The sequence below is a fragment of the Cervus elaphus genome, chromosome 20 (genome assembly GCF_910594005.1).
Source record: "Cervus elaphus chromosome 20, mCerEla1.1, whole genome shotgun sequence".
Lineage (NCBI taxonomy): Eukaryota > Metazoa > Chordata > Mammalia > Artiodactyla > Cervidae > Cervus > Cervus elaphus.
In genome coordinates, this window is record NC_057834.1 from 140044331 (window position 1) to 140067840 (window position 23510).

At 56.3% G+C, this 23510-nt stretch overlaps 1 protein-coding gene across 7 annotated transcripts in view; it reads right to left on the minus strand.

Moving 5' to 3' along the window:
- Positions 1 to 317: 317 nt before the first annotated feature.
- THAP4 (THAP domain containing 4) overlaps positions 318 to 23510 on the minus strand; it is a 34250-nt gene continuing 11057 nt past the window's right edge. For 5 of the 7 annotated variants that reach the window (XM_043879055.1, XM_043879053.1, XM_043879056.1 and 2 more), the window contains exons 3-6: positions 14891 to 15050; positions 13709 to 13818; positions 12973 to 13076; positions 318 to 556 (exon numbers count right to left, since the gene is read on the minus strand). In XM_043879055.1, coding sequence (XP_043734990.1) covers positions 437 to 556; positions 12973 to 13076; positions 13709 to 13818; positions 14891 to 15050 — 494 coding nt within the window. In that variant the 3' untranslated portion in view covers positions 318 to 436. Of the gene's footprint in view, positions 557 to 12972; positions 13077 to 13377; positions 13572 to 13681; positions 13819 to 14890; positions 15051 to 21096; positions 21230 to 23510 lie in introns of those variants that run through there. The other 2 variants (XM_043879059.1, XM_043879054.1) reach the window with 2 other exon arrangements.

The following is a 23510-nucleotide window of genomic DNA, read 5'->3' on the forward strand; positions in this document are numbered from 1 at the left end:
CTCTTGTGATCCCATGGACTGTAGGCCACCAGCTCCTCCGTCCATGGGATTTTCCAGGCAAGAATACTGGAGTGAGTTGCCATTTCCACTTCCAGGGGATCTTTCAGACCCAGGAATTGAACCCAGGTCTCCTGCATCGCAGGCGGATTCTTTACTGACTGAGCCACGAGGGAAGCATCTTATCAAAACTGCAGGAAGAAATGATATAATGTCACCCCTTTTAAAGTTTTTAGGGAAGAGACTCTGAAAACAAATAATCACCAGCAGATGAAAGAAATGCAGTTTACGCAAGTGATAATATTGGAAATGCTCCCCCATAAAAATAAAGGCCTTTTATTTGGTTTCTCTGTGCCATTACAAGAGGTGTGGCCGCACCCTCGCACCCAGGGTGACCGCCTGCGGCGTGGCGTCCCCAGGCAGGCAGCGCCACCCGGGGTCACGGCGTCACCTTCTTGTACGTGACGTGCAGATGCTGAGTCAGGGGCTGCGTAGTGGTTGCCATGGAGACTGTCTGTTCAAGTTTGCCTTCGGAATTCAGCCTGAATTTTCGGGTAATCTGAGCAGAAGAAAACAAACACTTTGGTTTTTTATCGCCCAACGATTCCACAAGGGCTGCCAGGCCAGCACAGGCCACGCGCTCCTGCAGCAGCCGCAACACTCACCTCAGCGGTCAGAGGCCCGCGAGCCGGGCAGTGCCCCTGCCAGGGGGCAACACACCCTTGGCTGGCAGCCCCGACGGGCGTCCTGACCCCCGGCCTGCGCCCTCTCCCTCCCCCCAGCTGCCCTGGGAGGCGGGAGGCGAGCAGGGGCACTGTCCTGCTGTCTGGCCACAGGCTGACCCCAGGGTGTCCTTTCTACTCCTCCTGCTTTCTCTCCACAGCCGGCACGGAAGCTGGAGGAGGGACCCCGCTCCACCAGTGCCAGGTCTCCAGCAAGAACACAGACCCAAGGCAACCAAGCCCTGGAAAGGAACCCACTCGCCACCAAGCTCTGTTAACAGTGGGCTTCCCAGGTGGCGCTAGTGGTGAAGAACCTGCCTGCTGATGCAGGAGGCGGAAAGACCTTTAACAGAGAGAGAGCACCTCCAGCTGTTGTTACCTGGTGCCCCAAGTGGGGCTGCGGGCCCCCGAGCGTCAGAACAGGTGTGCTGACCAGGCCAGACAACCGCTTTTCACTCACCAGCCCTCCGCAGAGGAAAGAGCAAAGCCAGATTTCAGAGAGTCCATTTAAAGGCCTCAGAGAACCAGCTGGGCTGAAAGGCCAGTCTCAGGGAGAAGGCATGCGCGGAGGCTGCCTGGGGAGCAGGGGGGCCCCCAAGCCCTGGGGCTGCGCAGCACGGGTTGGGGCCCCCGCAAGGCTGCACCCGAGTCAGAGTTACCCAGAAACACACGGGCGGGTCCAGTTTCAAAGGAGCTCCCTCTCTGGTGAGCAGGGGCTGCCCTTCCTGGCCCAACCTCAAGAAGCAGAGATCTGCCAGCTGCGGGAGGTAACGTCAAGGAAAGCCTCACGTCACCCACTGTTCCCATACACGAGTCTGCAATTCAGGAAAGTCACAGAAGGGATGGAACCAGAGAAGAACGGAGGGACATCCTCAAAGCCATGAAAATGACCGTCCCCCTGTTCTGGCTGCAAAACACCCTTCAAAGATGACGGCAAAACAGACATTTTCAGACAAAAGTCCAGACAATTCATCACCAGGAGGACCCCCATCTTCCTTACAGAAAATACTAGAGGAAGTTCTTCACGTTTTAAAGAGAGATGCATGGAACACCGTGGAACCCTGTGACACACGGTCAGACCCTGTGTGGTCTCGTGTGTGCGAGGGCAGCAGGGGCGGTGGTGGAGGCCACGTGGTCAGGGTCCAGGCCTAGCCCCCTTCAGGCTGCTGGAGACGCAGGGGCTCAGGCCTGACCCACACCTGCGGCCTCGGAATCGCCCCCCTGCGCCCAGGACCACACCTGCACCATGGTCTGCACGGCACCGGCACCGTCACCGTCCTCCCACGGCCCGCCAGTGTCCCCGTCCCCGGGCCCTCCCACGGCCCGCCAGTGTCCCCGTCCCGGGCCCTCCCACGGCCCGCCAGTGTCCCCGTCCCCGGGCCCTCCCACGGCCCGCCAGTGTCCCCGTCCCCGGGCCCTCCCACGGCCCGCCAGTGTCCCCGTCCCGGGCCCTCCCACGGCCCGCCAGTGTCCCCGTTCCCGGGCCCTCCCACGGCCCGCCAGTGTCCCCGTCCCGGGTCCTCCCACGGCCCGCCAGTGTCCCCGTCCCGGGCCCTCCCACGGCCCGCCAGTGTCCCCGTTCCCGGGCCCTCCCACGGCCCGCCAGTGTCCCCGTCCCGGGTCCTCCCACGGCCCGCCAGTGTCCCCGTTCCCGGGCCCTCCCACGGCCCGCCAGTGTCCCCGTTCCCGGGCCCTCCCACGGCCCGCCAGTGTCCCCGTCCCGGGCCCTCCCACGGCCCGCCAGTGTCCCCGTCCCGGGCCCTCCCACGGCCCGCCAGTGTCCCCGTCCCGGGCCCTCCCACGGCCCGCCACTGTCCCCGTCCCGGGCCCTCCCACGGCCCGCCACTGTCCCCGTCCCGGGCCCTCCCACGGCCCGCCACTGTCCCCGTCCCCGGGCCCTCCCACGGCCCGCCAGTGTCCCCGTTCCCGGGCCCTCCCACGGCCCGCCAGTGTCCCCGTTCCCGGGCCCTCCCACGGCCCGCCAGTGTCCCCGTCCCGGGCCCTCCCACGGCCCGCCAGTGTCCCCGTCCCGGGCCCTCCCACGGCCCGCCAGTGTCCCCGTCCCGGGCCCTCCCACGGCCCGCCAGTGTCCCCGTCCCGGGCCCTCCCACGGCCCGCCACTGTCCATTGTCCCTGAGGAGGGCTGCCCACCCGGGAGCGCACTTGGGGCTCTGCTTACGTGGCCTGCCACCAAGCAGGTCTGCAGGGATCACCTGCTCGGCTCCTCTGGGCTTTGTGGCCGCTTGGATGAAATTTCTTGTGCTGTTTTCCTCTTCAAATGAAAGTTCTTTGAAAGAATCCACAGTGGGGCCAAGTTGTACATAACATCTCTCATGCCCCATGGCCAGTGCTGGGCTCACCAACAGAGACGGGTGGTTACCCCAGGTCTCTGCTTAGGGTGAGGATCACTCTGAGCTACAGACTGACCTCCTTCAAACAAGGCAGGGCTGGAAGCAGCTGTTTGCCTCTGCAGCCTCAAAGCGGAGCTTGTTCGGGCTCCGGGGTGCTCAGAGCCATGGGGGCCTCCTTCTGGAGAGAAGCCTGCCCAGCTGGGAGCTCAACTCCGCTGGCAGACAGCGGGTCAGGAGGCCCAGGAGCCCTAGAGGCGCAGGAAGAGTCACCGCGATGTGGATGCGCATGCTCCTGTCAGCCAAGCGAGTGTGGCCTCCATAGCACAGACCCTGAGACATGACTGCGAAGGCCAGTCTGACGCTGGAACTCCTCCTTTAACGCCTTCTCAGAGTGGGCTTCTCTTCTTCCTGTTATGTCTTGTCCACACAAAGGCTTTAGCATAGTCAATGAAGCAGAACTAGATACTTTTCTGGAATTCCTTTGCTTTCTCTTTGATCCAACAGATGTTGGCAATCTGATCTCTGGTTCCTCTATCTTTTCTAAATCCAGCTTGTACATCTGGAAGTTCTTGGTTCACGTATTGTTGAAGCCTAGCTTCAAGGATTTTGAGCATTACTTTGCTAGCGTGTGAAATGAGCACAATTGTGCAGTAGTTTGAGCATTCTTTGGCATTGCCCTTCTTAGGGACTGGAATGAAAATTGACCTTTTCCAGTCCTGTGGTCACTGCTGAGTTTTCCAAATTTGCTGGCATATTGGGTGCAGCACTTTCACAGCATCATCTTTTAGGATTTAAAATAGCTCAGATGGAATTCCATCACCTCAACTAGCTTTGTTCATAGTGATGCTTCCTAAGGCTCACTTGACTTCGTGTTCCAGGATGTCTGGCTCCACGTGAGTGATCACACCGTTGTGGTTATCTGGGTCATTAAGATCTTTTTTTGTACAGTTCTTCTGTGTATTCTTGCCACCTCTTCTTAATCTCTTCTGCTTCTGTTAGGTCCTTATCATTTCTGTCCTTTATTGTGCCCATCTTTGCATGAAATGTTCCCTTGGTATCACTAATCTTCTTGAAGAGATCTCTGGTCTTTTGAATTCTATTGTTTTCCTCTATTTCTTTGCATTGTTCACTTAAGGCTTTCTTATCACTCCTTGCTATCCTTTGAAACTCTACATTCAGATGGGTGCATCTTTCCCTTTCTCCTTTGCCTTTAACTTCTCTTCTTTTCTCAGCTATTTGTAAGGCAGGTCAAGAAGAACAGGTAGAACCAGACATGAAACAATGGACTGGTTCAAAAAGGGGTATGACAAGACTGTATACTGTCGTCCTGCTTATTTAACATCATGCGAAATGCTGGGCTGAATGAGTCACAAGCTGGAGTCAAGAATGCCAGGAGAAATAACAACCTCAGATATGCAGATAATACCACCCTAATTGCAGAAAGTGAAGAGGAACTAAAGAGCCTCTTGATGAGGGTGAAAGAGGAGAGTAAACAAGCTGGCTTAAACTTGACATTCAAAAAACTAAGATCATGGCATCCAGTCCTATCACTTCATGGGAAATAGATGGAGAAAAAGTAGAAACAGTGACAGACTTCATTTTCTTGGGCTCCAAAGTCACTGTGGATGGTGACTGCAACCACAAAATTAAAAGATACTTACTCCTTGGAAGAAAGGCTATGACAAACCTAGACAGCGTATTAAAAAGCTTTGCCAACAAAGGTCCATCTAGTCAAAGCTATGGTTTTTCCAGTGGTCATGTACAGATGTGAGAGTTGGAGCGTAAAGAAGGCTGAGAGTCAAAGAATTGATGCTTTTGAACTGTGGTGTTGGAGAACACTCTTCAGAGTCCCTTGGACTGTAAGGAGATCCAAACAGTCCATCCTGAAGGAGATCAGTCCTGGGTGTTCACTGGAAGGACTGATGCTGAAGCTGAAGCTCCAATACTTTGGCCGCCTGATGGGAAGAGCCGACTCACTGGAAAAGACCCTGGTGCTGGGAGGGACTGGGGGCAGGAGGAGAAGGGGGTGGCAGAGGATGAGATGTTGGGATGGCCTCACTGACTCAGTGGGCATGGTTTGAGCATGCTCTGGGAGACAGTGCATGACAGGGAAGCCTGCCCTGCTGCAGTGCGTGGGGTTGCAAGGAGCTGGATATGACTTCGTGACTGAATGACACCAGTGTCTTATCTAGTAAGGAAAAATGTGGAGAAGGACAGGCCAGGAGAGAGCAGGGTATATCTGACTTTATTCCAGGTCCTAAAATAAACCAGGAAGCCACCCCACACGAGGGGTGAGGCCTGAGTGAGGGGCGGAGCCATGCGTATCATACAGCCGGCTGCCGGAGGACTCCCGCCAGCCTCCAGCGTCCCTCTCACTGGGGAGCCCCGACACCTGCTCCTTCCCCGGCTCTGCCCCTGCTCTACTGAGCTGAAACTGACATGTGACACCGTACAGGTGCAAGTTTAAGGGTGATCACTTGACACATGTGTGTACAGCTCAGTGTTTACCACAATACAGTTAGTTAACACATCTTTCCTGGGTGTGGTGAGATTGTTTAAGGCCCACTCTCCTAGCAAACTTCACGCATGCAATGGAGCCCTGTTACCTGCCGCGCTGTGCTGTCCACGGCACGCCCAGAGCCGGTTCACCTCCCACCTGGAAGCTCACACCGACAGCCACGCCGGTGCACTTCTCCCACCTTCTTGTCTGTTTCTGCGAGTTTCCTTTTTTAAATTTCACATATAAATGAAATCAGGAAGCACCTGTCTTGACATGTCACTTAATACGATACCCTCAAGGTTTATGTGTCTTGCTGCAAATGGGAGAACGTCCTTCTTTTCCATGGCTACGTCACAGTGCTCTACGGCGTGTGGGTGACACAACGCAGCTTGTCATCCGCTCGCCTGTGGATGCAGAGGCGTCTCCGCATCTTGGCCTCAGGTGGGCTCCCGATCTGGTGAAGGTGTGCCCTTAGGCAGGCTGGGTGAGCAGAAATCTGTTTTACAGCTCTTGGAGACAACTCACAATTGTAACCACCCCCTGCCCCAAGGCTGACAGGACAGGAGAGCCCTGGAGGGGAGTGCTGAGAAGAAGGCCCGGAAACAGAGAGGTGAGAAACAGCAGGCTGCAGAGAGGAGAAATTCCGGCGATGGAGTGACGGAGGGGAAACGGGAAGAGATGCGGCGCAACGCTGAGATGCGCCGGCTGTGCCCCCAGAGCTGCGAAGGGAACAGTCACAGCACAGCAGGAGACCCCTGAAGAAACGGCAGTGGGGGCCCACGCCTGGTGAGACACGGCACAGGCGTGCAGGCCTGGGCTCCGACGGCAGACAGTCAGGCCTCCACTAAAGTGACTTCTGGAGGGTTAGCAGGCTGGGACGCTCAGAAGTAACAGCACCGACGGGAAATCAGGAAGCGACCGCACATGGTGGGAGGCTCAGGAGAGACCCAGGCAGACCTGAGGCTCACCCTGTGGGCGCCTTGTCAGCACACACGCCGACCCTTCGAGAGGCCCAGAGAGCCGACGGGACCCGCAACGCACCCAGCAAGCCCCGGGGAGAGGGGCTCTCGTCTCCAGAGTCACCACACAAGCAGCCCCACAGGTCCAGTGTTCAGAAACAACACAATCGCAGGGCACATGAAGAAACAGGGAGGTATGGCCCATTTGAAGGGGAAATAACCACAGAAACTGCTCGACAAACACACACCAGAATCTCAAAGATGCTCCAAGAACTAAAGGAAGACGTGGAGAAGCTCAAGAAAGTAGCGTATGAACAAAATTAAAACACTGATAAAGAGACAGAAAACGAAACCAAGAAAAAGTTTTGAGGCTGGAGAGTGCGATAACATGAAAAGTTCACCCAAGGGGCCTGGAGGCAGTCGAGCAGGCATACGCACCAGAAGACGTGAAGAAGGGACAGGGGTGGCTCTGGAGGAGCAGAGAGAAGGCAGGCCGAGGAAGGACGCGGCGGACTGATCTGTCTGCCTTGGAGGTGCTGCACGTCTCACAAACCGAAGGCCTGTGGTGACCGCACGCCGTCTTCCCAAACACGTTCGCTCACTTTGGTCTACGCTTTCCCTTCTGGCATTTCTCACATCTCAAACTTCTTCATCACTATTATACTTGCTGTGGTATCTGTGACCAGTGATCTCTGATGTCACAGCTCTGACTTGCTGAAGGCTCAGATGGTGTCATTGTCAGCAGTAAGGTATACATATACATTCAGACATCATACTGTCGCACACTTAATAGAATAACTATGCGCACTGGGAAAGCAGAAATTCTGTGTGCCTTGCTTTACCGCGACACTGGCTTTCCTGAGGCCGTCGGTGCTCAGCTACCGCCTCTCCAAGCTGGGCCTATGAACAGAAACTTGCAGAGAGCTCAGGGGGCCCTACCAGGAGGAACTCGGACACATACGGACACACGTTACAATCAAATTTAAAGCCCAAACCAGAGAATCTCGAAAGAAGCAAGAGAAAAGCGACTTGTTAGAGAAAGAGCATCCTCACGCACACTGTCGGCAGACTCTCGTCAGAAACCCTGGAGGCCAGAAGGCAGTGAGCTGATACAGGCAAAGTCCTGAAAGAGGACGCTGTCACGCGAGAACCCTGTGTTCAGTACAACTGTCCTTCAAAGGGAGGCGGGAATCAGGACGTCCTCGGATCACGACCTGAGGGGCTTCTCCCCCAGCAGATGGCCCTGCGAGAAACGCCACACGCGGTCCTGCAGGTGAAATGCGAGGACAGCAGACGCAGCCTGGAGAGACATAGCTGTCTGTAGAGGGAAACATGTGGCGAGGTACGGAAGCTCAGCCACCGCAGCAACTTCAGATCAGTTACGGCGTGTCACACGTGATCCCACTGCAACCACAGAGAAAACATCCACAAAATACACACAAAAGGAAAAGGGAAGGGAATCGAAACATTTCAACACAGAAAATCAACCGGACACAAAAGGCAGTATGCAGGAAATGAAGGACAAAAAGGCCGTAAAGCATATTAGAAAAAAATGGCACAATGACAGAAGTCCCTCCGTTATCAGTAATTATTTTAAATGTAAACGGTTAAACTCTCCAATCAAAAGGCAGAGACTGGAAGAATGGATAAAAGCATGCAGTCCACAAGAGACCAGCATTAGATCCAAAGACACAAAGAGGCTTCAAGTGAAATGATGGGAAAAAACATTTCACACAAACAGTCATGAAGAGACAGCAAGAGCGGCTATACTAGTACCAGACAAAACAGACAAGACAGGTTACAAGAGACAAAGACAGTCCGTATTAATACAGGGCTCAAGCAGCGGGGAGGTATGAGGAGCGCAAAGTGACGGAACTAAAGGCAGACACAGGCAGGGGTGGCAGCACCACTCTGAAGCCTGGACAAAACCAGCAGAGAGGGCACAGGGCCCCGGCCGACAGGGACACGCAGCCCCCGTGTGCACGTGGGCGCTTCTCCAGGACACACTGTGAAAAGCGGAACTCGGGCGCTCCGTCGCGTCCGACTCTGCGACCCTGTGGAGTGTAGCCCGCCAGGTTCCTCTGTCCGTGGGATTCTCCAGGCAAGAATGCTGGAGAGGGTAGCTATGCCCTTCTCCAGGGGATCATCCCCACCCAGGGACTGAACCTGGGTGTCCTGCATTGCAGGCAGACTCGTTACCATCTGAGCCAGCAGGGAAGCTCCAGGACACACCACATGTTTAGCTAAAAATAAAGCCTCAATAAGTTTAAAATGACAGACATCACATCACACAAAGTATCTTTTCCAATTACAATGGGATAAAATTAGAAATCAATAAAAGGGAAACTAGAAAAATAACAACTCTGGAAATTAAGTAACACTCAAAAGAACCAGTGGGTCAAAGAAGAAATCAAAGAAGGGAAATCAGAACATACTTCAGATGATTGAAGAGAAAACCACAACATATCAATACTTATAGGATGCAGCAAAAGCAGTGCCAAACGGGAAATTTATACCTAAAATGCTTCATTTTTAAAACGAAGAAAAATCTCCAGTCAGGGATCTCACTTTACAACTTAAGGGACTAGAAACATAAGAAGAAACGAAGACCCACAGCTAACAGGAGGAAGGAGATAATACAGATAGGAGCAGAGGTAAGTAAAGTGGAGAACACAAAAATAACTGAGCGAAAGCTGGCTCTTCACAAAGATCAGTGATGCGGACACAGCTTGAGCTCAATGGACAAAGAAAAACAAATGAAAGACTCAAACTGCTAAACTCAAAGATCACACTGGGAACACTGCTACCAAGTTTATAGAAACTAGGGTTATAAAAGAGCAGTAAGGACAAACCAGAAACCCTAAACGAAATGCACAAACCCCTAAAAACACAAAACCTACCAAGACTGAATCATGAAGAAACAGAAAAATCTTAACAGACCTGTAACCTATATGGAGACTGAACAGTAATACAAATCTGATACCAAAGCAGAGCCCTAGGTCTGACGATCTCACAGTGCAATGTGAGCCACCTAAACATGTCGAGGACTGACACCAGGGCGTGCCTAGAGGCCAGCGGCTAAAGCCCCCGCGCCCCCAGTGCAGGGGCCTGGGCTCAGTCCCTGGTCAGGGAAGCGGACCCCGCACGCTGCAGGCGACACCCAAGATCCCCCATGCCACAGCTACCTAACTCATTCTATGAGGCCAGAACTGCCCTAATATCAAAGCCAGACACAGACAACAAGCCAACTACAAACCAACATCCCTTACGCACACTGAGACAAAAATCCTCGACAAAATAAGCAAGTCAAATTCAGCAGAGTATTAAAAGGATTATACCCCATGACCAAGTGTGACTTATTCCTGGAATGCAAGCAAGGATGTGTCCAAATATGAAAATCAATCAGTATGATATGTCACACAAATAGAGCAAAGGAGAAAAACCACATGATCATCTTAACTGATGCAGAAAAAGTATCTGACAACATTGAATACCTCCATGATAAAAGGCTGCACATGAAAGGTCCACAGGGAACACTGTGCTCCCTGTGAAGGCTGAATGCTTTTCCTGGGGACCAAGAGCAAGGCACGGACGCCCAGGCCCGCCTTCTCTACGCTGCCGCACAGCTCTGGAGTCCAGCCAGAGCAACGAGCAAGAGACATGCTGGAACGGAAGAAGCAGAGCTATTTATGCAGAGGGTCCTAAGGCTTCCACACACAGAACTATTAGCTCGTGAGTGAATTTGGCAAATAACAGGATATAGTCAACACAAAAATCAGCTGCATTTCTGTAGGTTAACAGTGAACAGCCCAAAAAGTAAATTAAGAAAACAATTCTATCTCTAATAGCATTAAAGAAAATTCAGGGATTAACCAAGGAGGTCAAAGACATGTGTACATAATATTCCAGAAAGAAATGAAAGACGACACAAATAATTGGAAACACATTCTATATTCATGAATTGGAAGACGATATAATTAATAATAAATACTAAAAAAAAAAATACTAACCAAAGAGACCTACAGAGTCAAGAAAATTCAAATAAAAATGCAAATGATTGGTTTATAGAAATAGAAAGACCTATCCTAAAATTCATATGTAAATTCAAGTGACTCTTAACAGGCAAAAATGATTCTGAAAAAGAAGAACAAAGCTGGAGGACACTCGTTCTGATTTCAGAACTTACCCACTGAGTGAGAGGAATCAGAACAGAGAGACGCTGGCGTACAGACAGACGGAGACCTGTGGAATAGTCTCGAGAGCCCAGAAATAAACCCTTGCACACACTGTCAAATGAGTTTCAATCGGGTTGCCAAGACCATACCATGGGAAAAGGACAGTCTTTTCAACAAATGGTGCTGAAAAACTGGATGTCCCCATGTAGAAGAATGAAACCATACCCTTACGTAACAGTAACACAACAAACACCCTCAAAATAAATCACAGCCTCGAAAAGCTAAATCTGTAAAACTCTTAGATGAAACCACAGGACAGGTTTAATGGCCTTGGATTTGGCACTGATTTCCTGGGTGCCAATTTATAGCCAATGAAGAAAAAACAAACTGTCATTGATGAAAATTAATCAGGATCATCAGCCAGATGGAAACCAAAACTCCCTGAGATGCCAGCTCGCATCCACGAGGAAGGGTGACAGCAGGAAACAGCAAATGTTGACGAGGATGTGGAGCGACTGGGACCGCTGTGCGGTGTTGATGGGAATGTAAAACGGTGCAGGCAAAGTGGGAAAGTGTACAGCGGGGCCTTAAGACATCACAGACAGGATCAGCCACGTGGCCGCACAACTCCCCCTCCAGGCACACAGCCCAGAGAACTGGTGAGCAGGGTCTTGCACGGATAACTGCACACCAGCAGGGCAGCAGAGCGTCCAGGCCGAGATCCACACACACGGCGAGGCTTCTCAGTAAAGCTGCCTAGATACTGTAATGAGATAAGGCTAATCTTTTTAAAAAACGGTGCTGGGACAACTGGAAAAAAAATGAAAGCATCTTGACCCCTACCTCATAAAATACAAAAATATAAATTCCCAAATCAAAACCTTAACATAAAAGAGAACACCGTAAAAAAAAAAAAAAGAGAACACCGTAAAAATTCTTGAAGAAAATGCTGGTGCAAGTCTGTGCCTGTGTTAGGCAAAAATGTTAAGATGCCACAAGAAGCACTACCTGTGAGAGGAATGTCTGGGAACAAAACTTCATCAAAAGTAATACATTTTGTTAAAGAAATGAAACGACAAGCCTCAAGTTGAGAATACAGTCTTAACGCATCTACCTCATGAAAGACGTGCGTCTAGAATATACAGCATACTGTTACTGCTCGAAGGTAAGGCACACAGCCCACTGGAGAAAAAGGAAAAGGATCTGAATGCTCACGTCAGGAAACAAAAAATTCAAGTCGCAAATGAGCCCGCGGACTGAATGAGCCACATTGTCACCAGGACATGTAATTAACACACAAGGGAACGGAAGGCCACTCGGCGGCCAGCAGCACAGCCTCTGCTTGCGGCCGGGCCTGGGCGGGGGCAGCGGCCTCTGTGCGGCAGTGTCCGTGGGGACCAGCTACAGGGCACTCGGGATTCACCCCGGGACCGTGGAGGCCTCCGTGACGGACGCTGCAGGATCCACTGGGACACACGCAGCAAGGTCCAAACCCCCTGCCGGCATCCCCGTGCTGCCGTGCTCGGCCACCTCGGGGGGGGGCGGTCTCTGGCACCCACCACGTGGCCACAGGTCTGAGAAAGGCAGGCAGTCCACAGGCGCAAACGAAAGCTATAAAAGCACCAGGAAACGAAAGGAAATTTCATCATCTTGGAGCAGAAAACACGTTCCTCACCAAGACCCCAAACTCAGGCAGCGTGAGGGAAAGACCCTGAGGGGCCACTGCAGAGAGAGGCAGGCGTGCAGCCTGTGCGCACAGCACACCAGACCTCGGGCTGACGCGAGACCCGCACAGCGAAGGACAGAGCGTCCACGGGGCATGAAAGCCCACCACGGACCAACACGAGACGGGCCGCGCAGAGACAGGCGCGGCTCCGAACGCCGAGTATCAGAGCGGGACACGAGCGCGAGAACGCCCCCTCAGTCATTAGCTAGAGTTCACAACAGAAACGGGACGCCACCTTTCATTTATCCGACTAAAAAGCCCAGAAATCCCGAAAACACATTGTGCTGGCTGAGGAGTAGGAGACCAGGTCCCCAGCAATGCTGGTGGGGACGGGACTGTTCAAGACACCTGACCGCACACAGCAGGGGTGGTGATCACACCGCAGTGTGTGAGTGTGAGGAGAGGGGAGCCCGGGACGGCCCAGCCCCGGGAGAGGGGAGCCCGGGGACGGCCCAGCCCCGGGGGAGGGGAGCCCGGGGACGGCCCAGCCCTGGGGCTGGGGGAGGCCAGCTCCAGTCGGACCCATGGGCCCAGTGGCTCACCTGCTCCACGTGGGGCTCCTTGGCAAAGGAGATCCTGGCGATGGAGTGGGACGCAATGCACAGCTCCTGCCCATTCACCTCGCCTTCCTCCACCTCCACGATGCCTGCAAGGGAACACGTCAGCCCCACACCAGCCGCCCGCCTCTGCGGCCCAGGGCTCACCACATCTGAACACCACAGGCACTGAGGCAGCCACAGCCCCTTGCAGGACCCCTAGGCATCAGGAGGGAAGACACCGCTCCTCTCACGGCCGAGGCCGGTGACCTCTGGGGTGATCTTGCTCTCCCGCTCCCAGGAGATCTGACGGGGGGACGTGCGGCCAAGAGGAGGGGACCCCCCTGACTGCCCCCCCCCTTTCCAGGCTGCCAACACCTGGGGCAGCGTGGCTGGCCCTGCTGGTCTACCAGCTTCAGGAAGCGAGCGCTCACTTGAGCCAATGAGCGAAGTACAGGTGACGCAGGCAGGGTCTGAACTCATGGACCTGGTGAACTACTTTAGAATGAACTCCTCTGGGGGGCAAAGCCAACTTCCAGACAGAACTTTCACTCCCGGTTGAGGTCCCCCCGGAGGCCCACCAGCACGGGAAACACGGGGCTCGCACAGACGTGAGTGGGATCGCTGACAGGAACCGGCCCGTTCCCGCAGAGGAGCTCCTGCAGCCCCGCCCCCCGCCCCGGGAAGGTGCCCACGGGGCCCTGGCAGGGCACGCGTGCAGGCGGCCCGGGGAGGCACGCACCTGTGTTCTGGGCGCTGACGAAGGCCACCTTGTTGGTGTCGGGCTCCAGGCGGATGAAGCCGCACTCCCTGTGCATGGGCTTGTGCGTGTCCGGGTGGAAGGCGTTGAACCTGGACCAGGAATCGACAGGTGGGGCCCCAGGCACCCAGTGCCCAGCAGAGCACGTGCAGACGTGGTGGACCACCCTCCTCACCCAGTGACCGTGAAGCACCACACAGGGTCGACACGTGAAGGACACAGCAGAGACCCGGGGAGCACGGGGATGGCCGCCCCGTCCGCTCGTCTCCTCTGCCGCTGCGGGGCCTGCCCGGGACCCTGCTCTCCGTCATGCAGGGCGTGCACCCCAGGCCCGTCAGCACCTCCCACACTCCTCGGTCTAAGCCCCCCACCAACACCGTCAAGCCCATCCCTTCGGCGCTGCCTTCCCACCGCTGAGCTAGCATCCTGCTCAGGGGCGCACCGGTTCCTCTGTGAGACACAAGCGGGCAGTCCGCGACTCATCACCCTGCCTCCCCTGCAGGCCCACGGTGGGGGCGCGGTGCCGGCTCACGACTCACAGCCCGCGGGCTCAGCAGCGCCGGGAGGGAACCCAGTGCTGACAGCATGTGACAGGCGGGGGGCCCGGCACACACAGCCTCCTGCGACCACAACCCCTCACGAAAAATGCATCTACTGCCTACACAAGCACTATTGCACTGACCAAAACACCTGTTTTTCACTCTCTCCACTTTTCTTTAACGGCAGTCACTGAATGACCAGCATTAAGAGGAAATTAATGAATGCTAATCGTAAATTCCTCTAAAGGGCTGTGACTTGTGGTTCTGTTTTACACAACCCAGCATTTCTACCTTTTGGTTCATATGCAGGCTATTCTTTCTCCTCACCCTTGCAGTCAAGAATAAAATGAAAAGGTACGAGATAGTACAGCCTCAGCTACCCCCACCCTGTGCCCCCCACCCAGGCGCCCTGCTCTGAGTGGCAGGAAGCCCGGTCTGAGACCCGTGATTCCCCCGCCTCTCTGCGGAAAGCCAGGCCCAATCTCTAGAAATCCTGGGGTGGCTGACTTCCACAGGGCACCATGGATGCCTCCCATCTGCATTAACAAGCTGAGACTGCTCAGTGTCTCTGGCCTGGCCCGGGGTGGGCACTCATCCTGTGGGGCGGGGCGTGGCGGGCACTCACGAGAAGTTGAGCATGGGCTGGCCCACGTGCGAGATGTGCGCCTCCTCCAGGTACCGGAAGGGCTGCAGCGTCGGGAAGGTCCCGGCTCCCGGCGGCTCTGACAGCCAGGTGCCCAGCATCCAGGACAGCGGCTCTACCACGGGGCTCATCCTGGGGGGCTCTGCGGACAAACAGGGGCGTGAGCGGCTGCTGCCAGCTGTCCTGGGCAGCTTAGCGTGGACTGCACACCATGTACCTGGCAGGCCCGGGTCATCACAGATTGACCTGCAGGGCCTGACCTTGCCCGCGGCCAGCATGAGCCTCAATCTCCTCTCTCGGCAGGGAGAAGAAGGCCGCGCTGTCGGCGGGCCCCGTCCTGCTGGACCAGCTCCGGAGCCCGCAGCTCCTGGGACACAGAGGACGGCCTGGCGGTGGGGGGAGGCCCGGGGCCCAGGGCCTCAGAGGAGGTTGAAAAGGCAGCGTCACCAGCCCCTGGGCTGGTCAGGGTGCCTCCGCACGGCAGCCTGGTGCTGCGGATGAAGGCAGGGGGAGACCGTGGGCAGCATGACAGGGGGCTCTGGGCCGGGAGGGCGCACCCTGCCCGCCAGGCGGGGCCCACGGCGGCAGCACTGGACGGAGACTGCTACCCGTGGGCACCAAAGGGCCCTGCCACTGAGGGCGAGGGCGACGGCAGGCCTCGTGGGCAGGGGGCAGGTGGGCACCGGGACCGCAAAGGAGGGTGGGTGTGCAGACCAGTCTGCCGGGCGCCCAGGCCCCACGGTCAGCGTGCAGGTGCTGCTGAGCGGCTTTCCAGAAACTGGCCCGGGGGACCCCCGAGACCACGGGAAGGCGGGGCTGGGCCAGCACGGCCCACTGGGCAAGGGCGACAGGAGGGCTGACTCCCGGCCCGCCGGCTTCCCGCTCCTGGCCACGCCTCAGACCGAGCGTCTCCAGGCAGACAGCACACACGGCGCTGAGTGGGAGGCGAGGCGGGGATCACCGAGCTGGCGCAGGAGCCACGCTGCTTTTCTGCTGCAGCGCGAGGCCTGTGGGGTCCTAACCTCCCGTCAGGGGTCGGACCTGGGCCCCAGCAGTGGGAGCACGGGCCCCAGGGAAGTCCTGAGGCTAGCTACCGAATGGCCACTTCTGTCGACAAGCCCCAAACACCAGCACAAAGGAACCGGCTTCTCAAGCGTACACACCACGGGGACGCCCAGGCTTCTGGAAGCACCTTGGCTCCTGAGATCACACGGCCTGCGACTGCAGGTGGAATGCAGTCTGGGAGAACGACCCGGGGGAAGCGCAAAGGGCTCTGGAGGTGGAGAAGCGACTCCCTCGACTGAGAATGCTGGGGACGGAGCGCAGGGGGGGCCGTGCTCGAGGACCGGCGGGTAGAGGACGGGGTGTGCACCTCTGACTTCTGAGATCCCCGAGGCAACAATGGGCGGCCGGGGGGTGGGGGCACACACTCCTTCCTCCTCCGGCCTGGCTGTCTCTCCCAGGACTCCCTTTCCAAATCGCCCGTGGAAAGTCAGGGCTGAGGACGGTGACTCTGGAGCCGACTGACACGCTCTCACATTTAGACAGCAAGGAAAACCGAGATGCGGAAGGAAAGACCAGGAGCTTCGGACTTGGCGGTCTTGGGCCGGCAGACCCTGCTGCTCTGATTACTCCGTTCACTCCTCCGCGACGCGGCTGATGCTCGTCCACGGACGGGAACCCAGCAGCAAGCTGATGGGAGACGCGCACACATGCCGGGAGTGAGCACACGGGGTGGCGTCTCAGGGACAGAAGGTGTAACACGAGGTACTGGCCGGGCAGGCTGGGCGGGCAGGAACAGGCAGCCGGTGTGGCTGGGAAAGGCTGGCTGGCTGGAAGAGCGTTCGCGCCCCCGGAAAGGCCCTGGCCTCCCGTCTGAGCAGAGCCCTGAGGCCTGGCGGAAGGGCTGAGGCCCCCCGCTGCAGGAAGCAGCTGGAGGAGGACGGCCCCGCGGCAGCAACGGAGGCGGCTGGAAGGGCAGGAAACCAAGGCCGGCAGCCCTCCTGCCCTAGAACCTGCCCCAGAGAGACGGAAACACAGCCCCCCGAGGCCTGAACACACCGCTCGCCCGGAACACCCCGAATGCCCTCCCGTGTCAGGAGGCCGACAGAACATGCAGACACGGCGTGACTTGGCCTCAGAGAGAAGGGAAGCGCCGACAAGAGGCTCCACAAGGATGGCCTGGAAAATGTGCCTGGGAGAGGAGGGCCAGACCCACGCGGCACACGACTGGTCTGCAGGGCATGCCTGACGGCCAGGGCGGCCACACAGGGCAGCTCCCCACAGCCTGCCTCCCTGGACCCCGAGCCCATGAAACACAGCTGCTCCCAAGATGCACTCCCAGAGCAAGACCCCACGTGGGATTTCAAGACCTCACCCCAAAATACAGAACTTCACCCACCCCAGCATTTTGAAGTACTGGTGGCTACATGTCCAAACAATGTTTCATACAGTATTGAGTTAAACAGTTTATCAAAGCTAACTTCACTCGTTTCCCTTTACCTTTTTGACCCATTTAGTAGAAAATTTAAAATTAGGTGGGAACTCACACCATGTTCCCGTTGATAGCACTGGAAAGGAGCATTCAACACTCAGGGGACGAGTCCCGTCAATACTGCTGAGAGGTCACCACTAGTCTTCACTGAAAGATGCCGCGCGGTGCCGGCAGAGCAGCTGCAGGAAGCCCCGCGCGCGTCCCAGGAGACAGGCATGAGCACCAGGCTCTGCACGTGCGGGAGGAGCGTCTGCCAGGGAGCGGGGCGGGCCCGCCGGTCCCCGAGTGCGCCCCAGCCTCCAGGGTGCCCGACCGAGGACAGATCACGCAGGGAAGACTCACTTGAAAAACAGACGAGCAGGTGCACCGTAAGAGGGTAACACAGAACACCACACACACCTGGGGCCACGTGTCAGAAGAAAGAGCTGTTTAGGTGGACTCTCAAAGCAAGACCCTCAATGCCGGCTGTAAACAAGAGATGCAGCTGACGTAATTTGGAAAGGCGTCAGAAGGTGGGGCCAAGGCAGGCAGTTGGGGTCAGGCGTCAGGACCCGACATCAGGCAGAAGGTGGGCCAAGCCCAGCGCACTCTCGCAGACGAGGAGCGGCCCCGCAGCAGGCGAGGGCATGGTCACCGGGGAGGCGTCTGTGGACATTCAGGCCCCAGATGCGGCAGCAGCATTTATAAAGCAGAAACGGCTGAAGATGCTCAGAGGGTCACAGAAACTAAAGGAAATCTCTATACCTGTTCTCTCCATGTCCAAGCAAACAATATTCAAATAATGAAATAGAAATAACTATATATAGAATATAAGTAATGAGGTGACTCTGTTGGACATACACTGAACTTGTAGTTTGAAACAAGAGAATACTCCTTCAAGTTACTCTGAAAGACCCATGAAGAGTGACTTTAAACTGGTCACAGAGCACTTCTAACTTCCAAAAACTAGAGAGTTCTCTTCCCTGTCCAATCACAACACAACGAGACTAAAAATTAAAACGGTACGGATGTTCTTTAAAACAAGTCATGAGAGAGACGCCAGACACGCCACGCCTCCACTCGCTGGAACCGTCCAGAACAGGCACGTGGATCCGGCAGGGGTGCTGAGGGCACAAGAGAACGGGGTGCTGGCTCGCCCGCACACTGCTCTGTCTCACTCCCGTAACCGCCGTGGTAAAACTGTCTGCAGTGAGACGTCCGTGACGCAGACGAGCCTCAGAGAGAGCAGACGCCGCTTCCCGGCCCTCTGCCCACGTCACAGCAGGACAGGGCCGCCCCGGGTCCCTGCGGGGACCGCTGCCCTGCAGGCAGAGCTGGTGTTTTAAGGAGACAGAAACGCTGACTGGGGGGTAACACACCCTGACTCCTAAAGACGTGCTCAAATTAAAACAAGAGCACACTGCGGCGCGGCGCACCCCCTCGCCCCGGCTTTGGCCCTGACACGGGGTGGGGGGGGGGGCCTCCTTTGCCTCTCACCCCCTCCCTCTTCCAGCCAGAGCCTGAGGCAGCTGGTACCACAGAGCCCGTGTCCTGAACCAACGGCTTCCACGGCATCGAGGGAAACTGCAGCTGCCGTGGCCGGGTTTCCAAGCGAGCAGGGTCGGGTGTTGAGATGCAGAGGGAGCTGCTCCGGATGCAGAGACGCTGCCCGCCCAAAGCAGGACAGGCTGGCAGCCCCTCGCAAAGTGAGCCCACCAGCCTGCGAAGCGCAGCAGGAACCAGCCACGAGACCTGCTGGGGCGCGGGGAAGAACACGGCTGAGGCAGGTCCGTGGAGGCGCAGGGCTGCGGAGCCGCTGAGGTCTGCCTGCTTAGATTCTCCGCCGTCCCAGGGGCCCAGGGACTCACTGGAACCCCAGCACCTGGATGGTGGAGGACGTGAAGCAAAGGCGGATCAAAGATGCCCCTGAGGGGTCCCCACTGTAGCCTCTTTTGCTCAGAGGCAAGAGAAGATGTTTTCATAAGCGACTCCAACAGAGTGCGGGGACTGTCCTGGGACAGAGGTAAGCTGGGAGCAGCCAGGTGGAGAGGCACCCACGGCGTGTCCCCTGAAAACAGGTCTCCCACAGACGGGTGGGGGGAGGTGGGGCGGCTTCAGGATGGCTTGGCGCATCCCGTGTATCGGGCACTTTCTCTCTGCTGTTACTACGTCAGCTCCACCTTAGTCCCCAGGCACTAGATCCGAGAGGCTGGCGGCTCCTGCTCTAAAGGGACAGGACCCCAGCTGCTCCCGAACGGGGAGGGCACACATGGGGGCAGCTGGTCCACAAGGGAGGGCCCAGATGGTCCCGGGAGACTTGGGCTGGGGGCCTGGGGCTGGCCCGGACTGTGCTGTCTACACCCGCAGTGTCGTGGGACACGGTGACAGGGTGTCTGGGGGTCCACTAACACCGGTCCTGCCCCCCGCCCCCTGCTCCGTGACCACAGCCCTGGGCTGGGTCTACACAAAGGCTGGCCACCCACCCGGCGCAGGGCTTGGTGGGGCTCAGGCAGGGAAGAAGCTGGGAGCGCAAACCACAGCCAGGGCAAGAGGAGGGACTGACTGGCTCCGGGGGTGGGGGACAGGGAGGTGGCCAAGGGGACTGGGGGCGGAGGCCAGGAGCCCAAAGTCGCCCAAACCAGAGCACGGGAAGCGAGGCTGCAGACCGGTGCAGGTTATGGAGGTGGCGGCGAGCCCCAGGGATCACGCCATCCTGGGATGGTGCGGCCGCAGGAGCCACTGTGGACACGGCCCCCAGGACAGGCCAGAAGCACCGGAGGGGGCGCTCAGCCACTCACTGGACCCTGGACGGGGCGGGGGCACTTCGGGAAGAGTGGACTGGGGGACTGCTGAGGGCAGGAGCCCCGCCTCCAAGAGACTCAACCGCGTGTGCCGTGCATGGGCCGGCAGGCAGGAGCGCACACAAGGCCGCAGGACCCCCGCCCAGAAACTGGCTGCCGAGCAGAGCGCCACCCTGAGCAGTGGAAAGGGAGGCACGTGCCTTCTGGGCGGAGCGCGAGGAGAAGGGCTGAGCCGGGAGCTGTGTGCGGTGGGAGCAGAAAGGGAGAAGAAGCGCGCTGTGAGCAGTCAGGAGACTCTTGGTGCCGTCTGAGCGCACGCTTACAACCACAGGCTCCTATGTCCAGCCCTGCTCTGAGAGACACTTCAGACCCAGTCCTCTCGGCTTGCCGTCACGTGCTCTTAGCTGCAATGAATTTAATGCGGGCAAGAACAACACGGGGGGTGGGCAGGTCCCGCGGGCTGGTCGCCCGCCCTGCCCCCGCTGGAACTGCGGTCAGCCCTTGGCCACGGTCCCGTTCCGTGTTTTCACTCAAGTGTTGCAGAGCAGAAAGACCACCATGAGGCTTCTAAAATCCGAATGCCCTGTGACACGAGCCCACACGTATGCCAGCGCCATCCGATGACACCCTGAAGATCTGTGTATGCCACTCTATGTAAATTACACTTCACTAGAGAAACGAATATAAAACAAATTTAAAAGTCAAACAAAGGAAAAGTATGATAAATAGGGATCTGGCTACTTGCCATTTTCAACCTCTCCAAGTAAATCAGACAGGCTTTCCTATGCATTGTTTCCCTGATTTCACTTTTCTTTTATTAAGATCTCAACCAATATGCAAAAACAAAAATTTAAATTTTCTCCAAGAAATTTAAATTTTCATTTTTGGACCTAGGACAGTGAAAGCAGGCTTACCCATCCCTAAGTTTTCTACACTCCAGAAACCGCCAAGGTTCTTCAAGGTTGTTTTCTGCCAACACACGGGAAATGTCTGCACCTGGCTGCTAACAGCCCACAGGAAGTGACTGCCAAGCCTGCAGGATGCATTCTGGGAATTGTAGTTCCACAACACAGGGGCCTCCTCAGGGCAAAGTGGAACAAAGGGAGACGACTGGAGAGGAACAAACTTTAGAGCTGGGAGGAGCTGTGGAGGCTGAGGCGACCCGTGAGAGTCAGCCAGGCCAGAGGGGCCGAGCGCCTGGGCAGACTGAGGAGCGGGCCCGCTCGTCTGAGCGGCACCGCCGGCCAGTGGGGACGGACCGGTGCGGCAAGGCGGGCTCGCGCGGCCGGCGGGCAGGAGAGCGGTTTCTGGCACACACACTCTGGAAACGCCTGCCCGCTGCCTTCTGTGTCTCCCGGCACACGTGTCAGCATAGGGGTCCACGGCCCCCAGGGCGGGAAATAAGCAGACCCACCCACTGGGACCTAGGGACAGACGCCTGTGAGGTGCTGCCCACCCCTTTATCGCCTTGCGAGACGCCAGTGTCCTCCGCGGGGGCAAAGGCAGGTGGAGAGCCTCGGCGGCCCGGCCAGCACTGGCTGTGCCAGGCGGAGGGCCCCATGCAGCACGGGGGGTCTGGCTGGCTCCCGCTGGACAGGCACCCAGGGGAAGCCGCTGCTTTAGAATAAGGGCGAGGCCCTCGCTTCATCACCCAGGAGATGGAAAGGCCCCCAGGCACACCTGGGAACACAGGATATGTCAGAAAATAGAGCATGTTTTCCATAAAATACAGAAGACATAATAATGAGGGGCCAAATTATTACTACTTGCAGATAAACGCTACCATTGATTATCTAGTTAATCCCAGTCTCAACTGAGAAACTATTAGAACTCATAAGACAACCTGTCAAGGTGGCCATTAGTAAAACCAGCAGTCTTCCTGCCCGTCAGCAACAACCAAATTACACAGAGGAGGGGCCCCACCTTCCACTCGAACAAGGAGCTTAGAAGTCACAGCTCCTGTCTCTGCAAGAAACACACGGCACTGACAATCAATGACTTTTCCTGGATGTATCGGAGAAACCTGGTCAGATGTCTCCCCCAGACCTGGAGAAACCTGTGGATGGGACCACTGACGTCCGCTCGCCTGGAGCTCTTTGGGCCGGCGGGAGCCCCGGGACGCCTGGCCGAGTGCACGCGGATGAGACTGAGCACCTCACGGGGCTGCGGTCCCAGGGGCCCCACAGTGTCCTGGGGTTCATCCCCAGGAACCACCAGGTTCTCACCAGAGAAAGAAAAGAAAAGAAAGGAAAAGAAACCACCTGAGTCCCTGGCCGCAAGCCCTGAGAGGTTCTCCAAAACAAAGGCCTGTGCTGCAGTGAGAAGACTTCACCATCTCAGGAGGTGGGGAGGCCCCTCCCCACCCTGGCCCCTGGCCTTCTGGTCTCACCAAGGAGGGGAAAGGAGGGGAAGAAATACTTGTCGAGGTCACAACCCGGGAAACACAAGCCACTAAAAGGCTGAAATTTAATCAGACTATAAAATGCTTCCCCTCCCCCAGACCACTCCTCAGGGCTCAAGCATAATAACAGGATTACAGGGGAAAATGCCCCAAGGTACAGACTCTATGAAAAGAGTCTTTAGAGAAACCCAGAGTCAAGGAGGAGGCAACAAACAAGGACAAGAGAGGAACCTGAAGCACTGACGTGTGCAGCTGCAGGGGGAGACCCGGGACCAGCCCTGGTCAGGTTACCACCACACTTCAAGCCAAGCACCGGCCCACTTCACGTTTCATGAGGACGCCATGTCCGCCTTTCTACAAAAACCACAGGCAGGGTGAAAGGCAAGAGAGAAGAGTCTGAAGAGACACAGCAGAAATTCTGGAATTCTCAGATTTGGATCTGAAGTAACTGTGATTAACACGCTAAGGATTCTAATGGGAAAAGCAAACACATAACGTAAGAAGAGAGGAAATGTGGACAAAGAGTGAAAAATACTGATGGCAGGGCTGAGGAAAGAGGGACTCTGAGTGTCTGTCCGTAAGAACTTCCCCTACTGAAAAGCAGAGAGGAAAGACAGGGAAAACAGAAAACAGAGTATCAAGCAAATTTGTGACAATAAAAAGTGATACATATACATGATGAGAATACAGGAGAAGGGAGAAGGAACAGAAAGAAATATGTGACGGAAAAACAGCTGAGAATTTTTCAAAGTTAACAATAAACCCCAAACTGCAGATCCAGGAAACTCAGAGAACACCAAACACAGCAAATACCAGAATATCTACACCTTGGCAAATCACACTCAGCTGCAGAGAACCAGGGACAAGGGGAGTGCTGAAAGAGGCCGGAGGGGGGAAAACCTTATCTCCAGAGTAAAAACCAGAGAA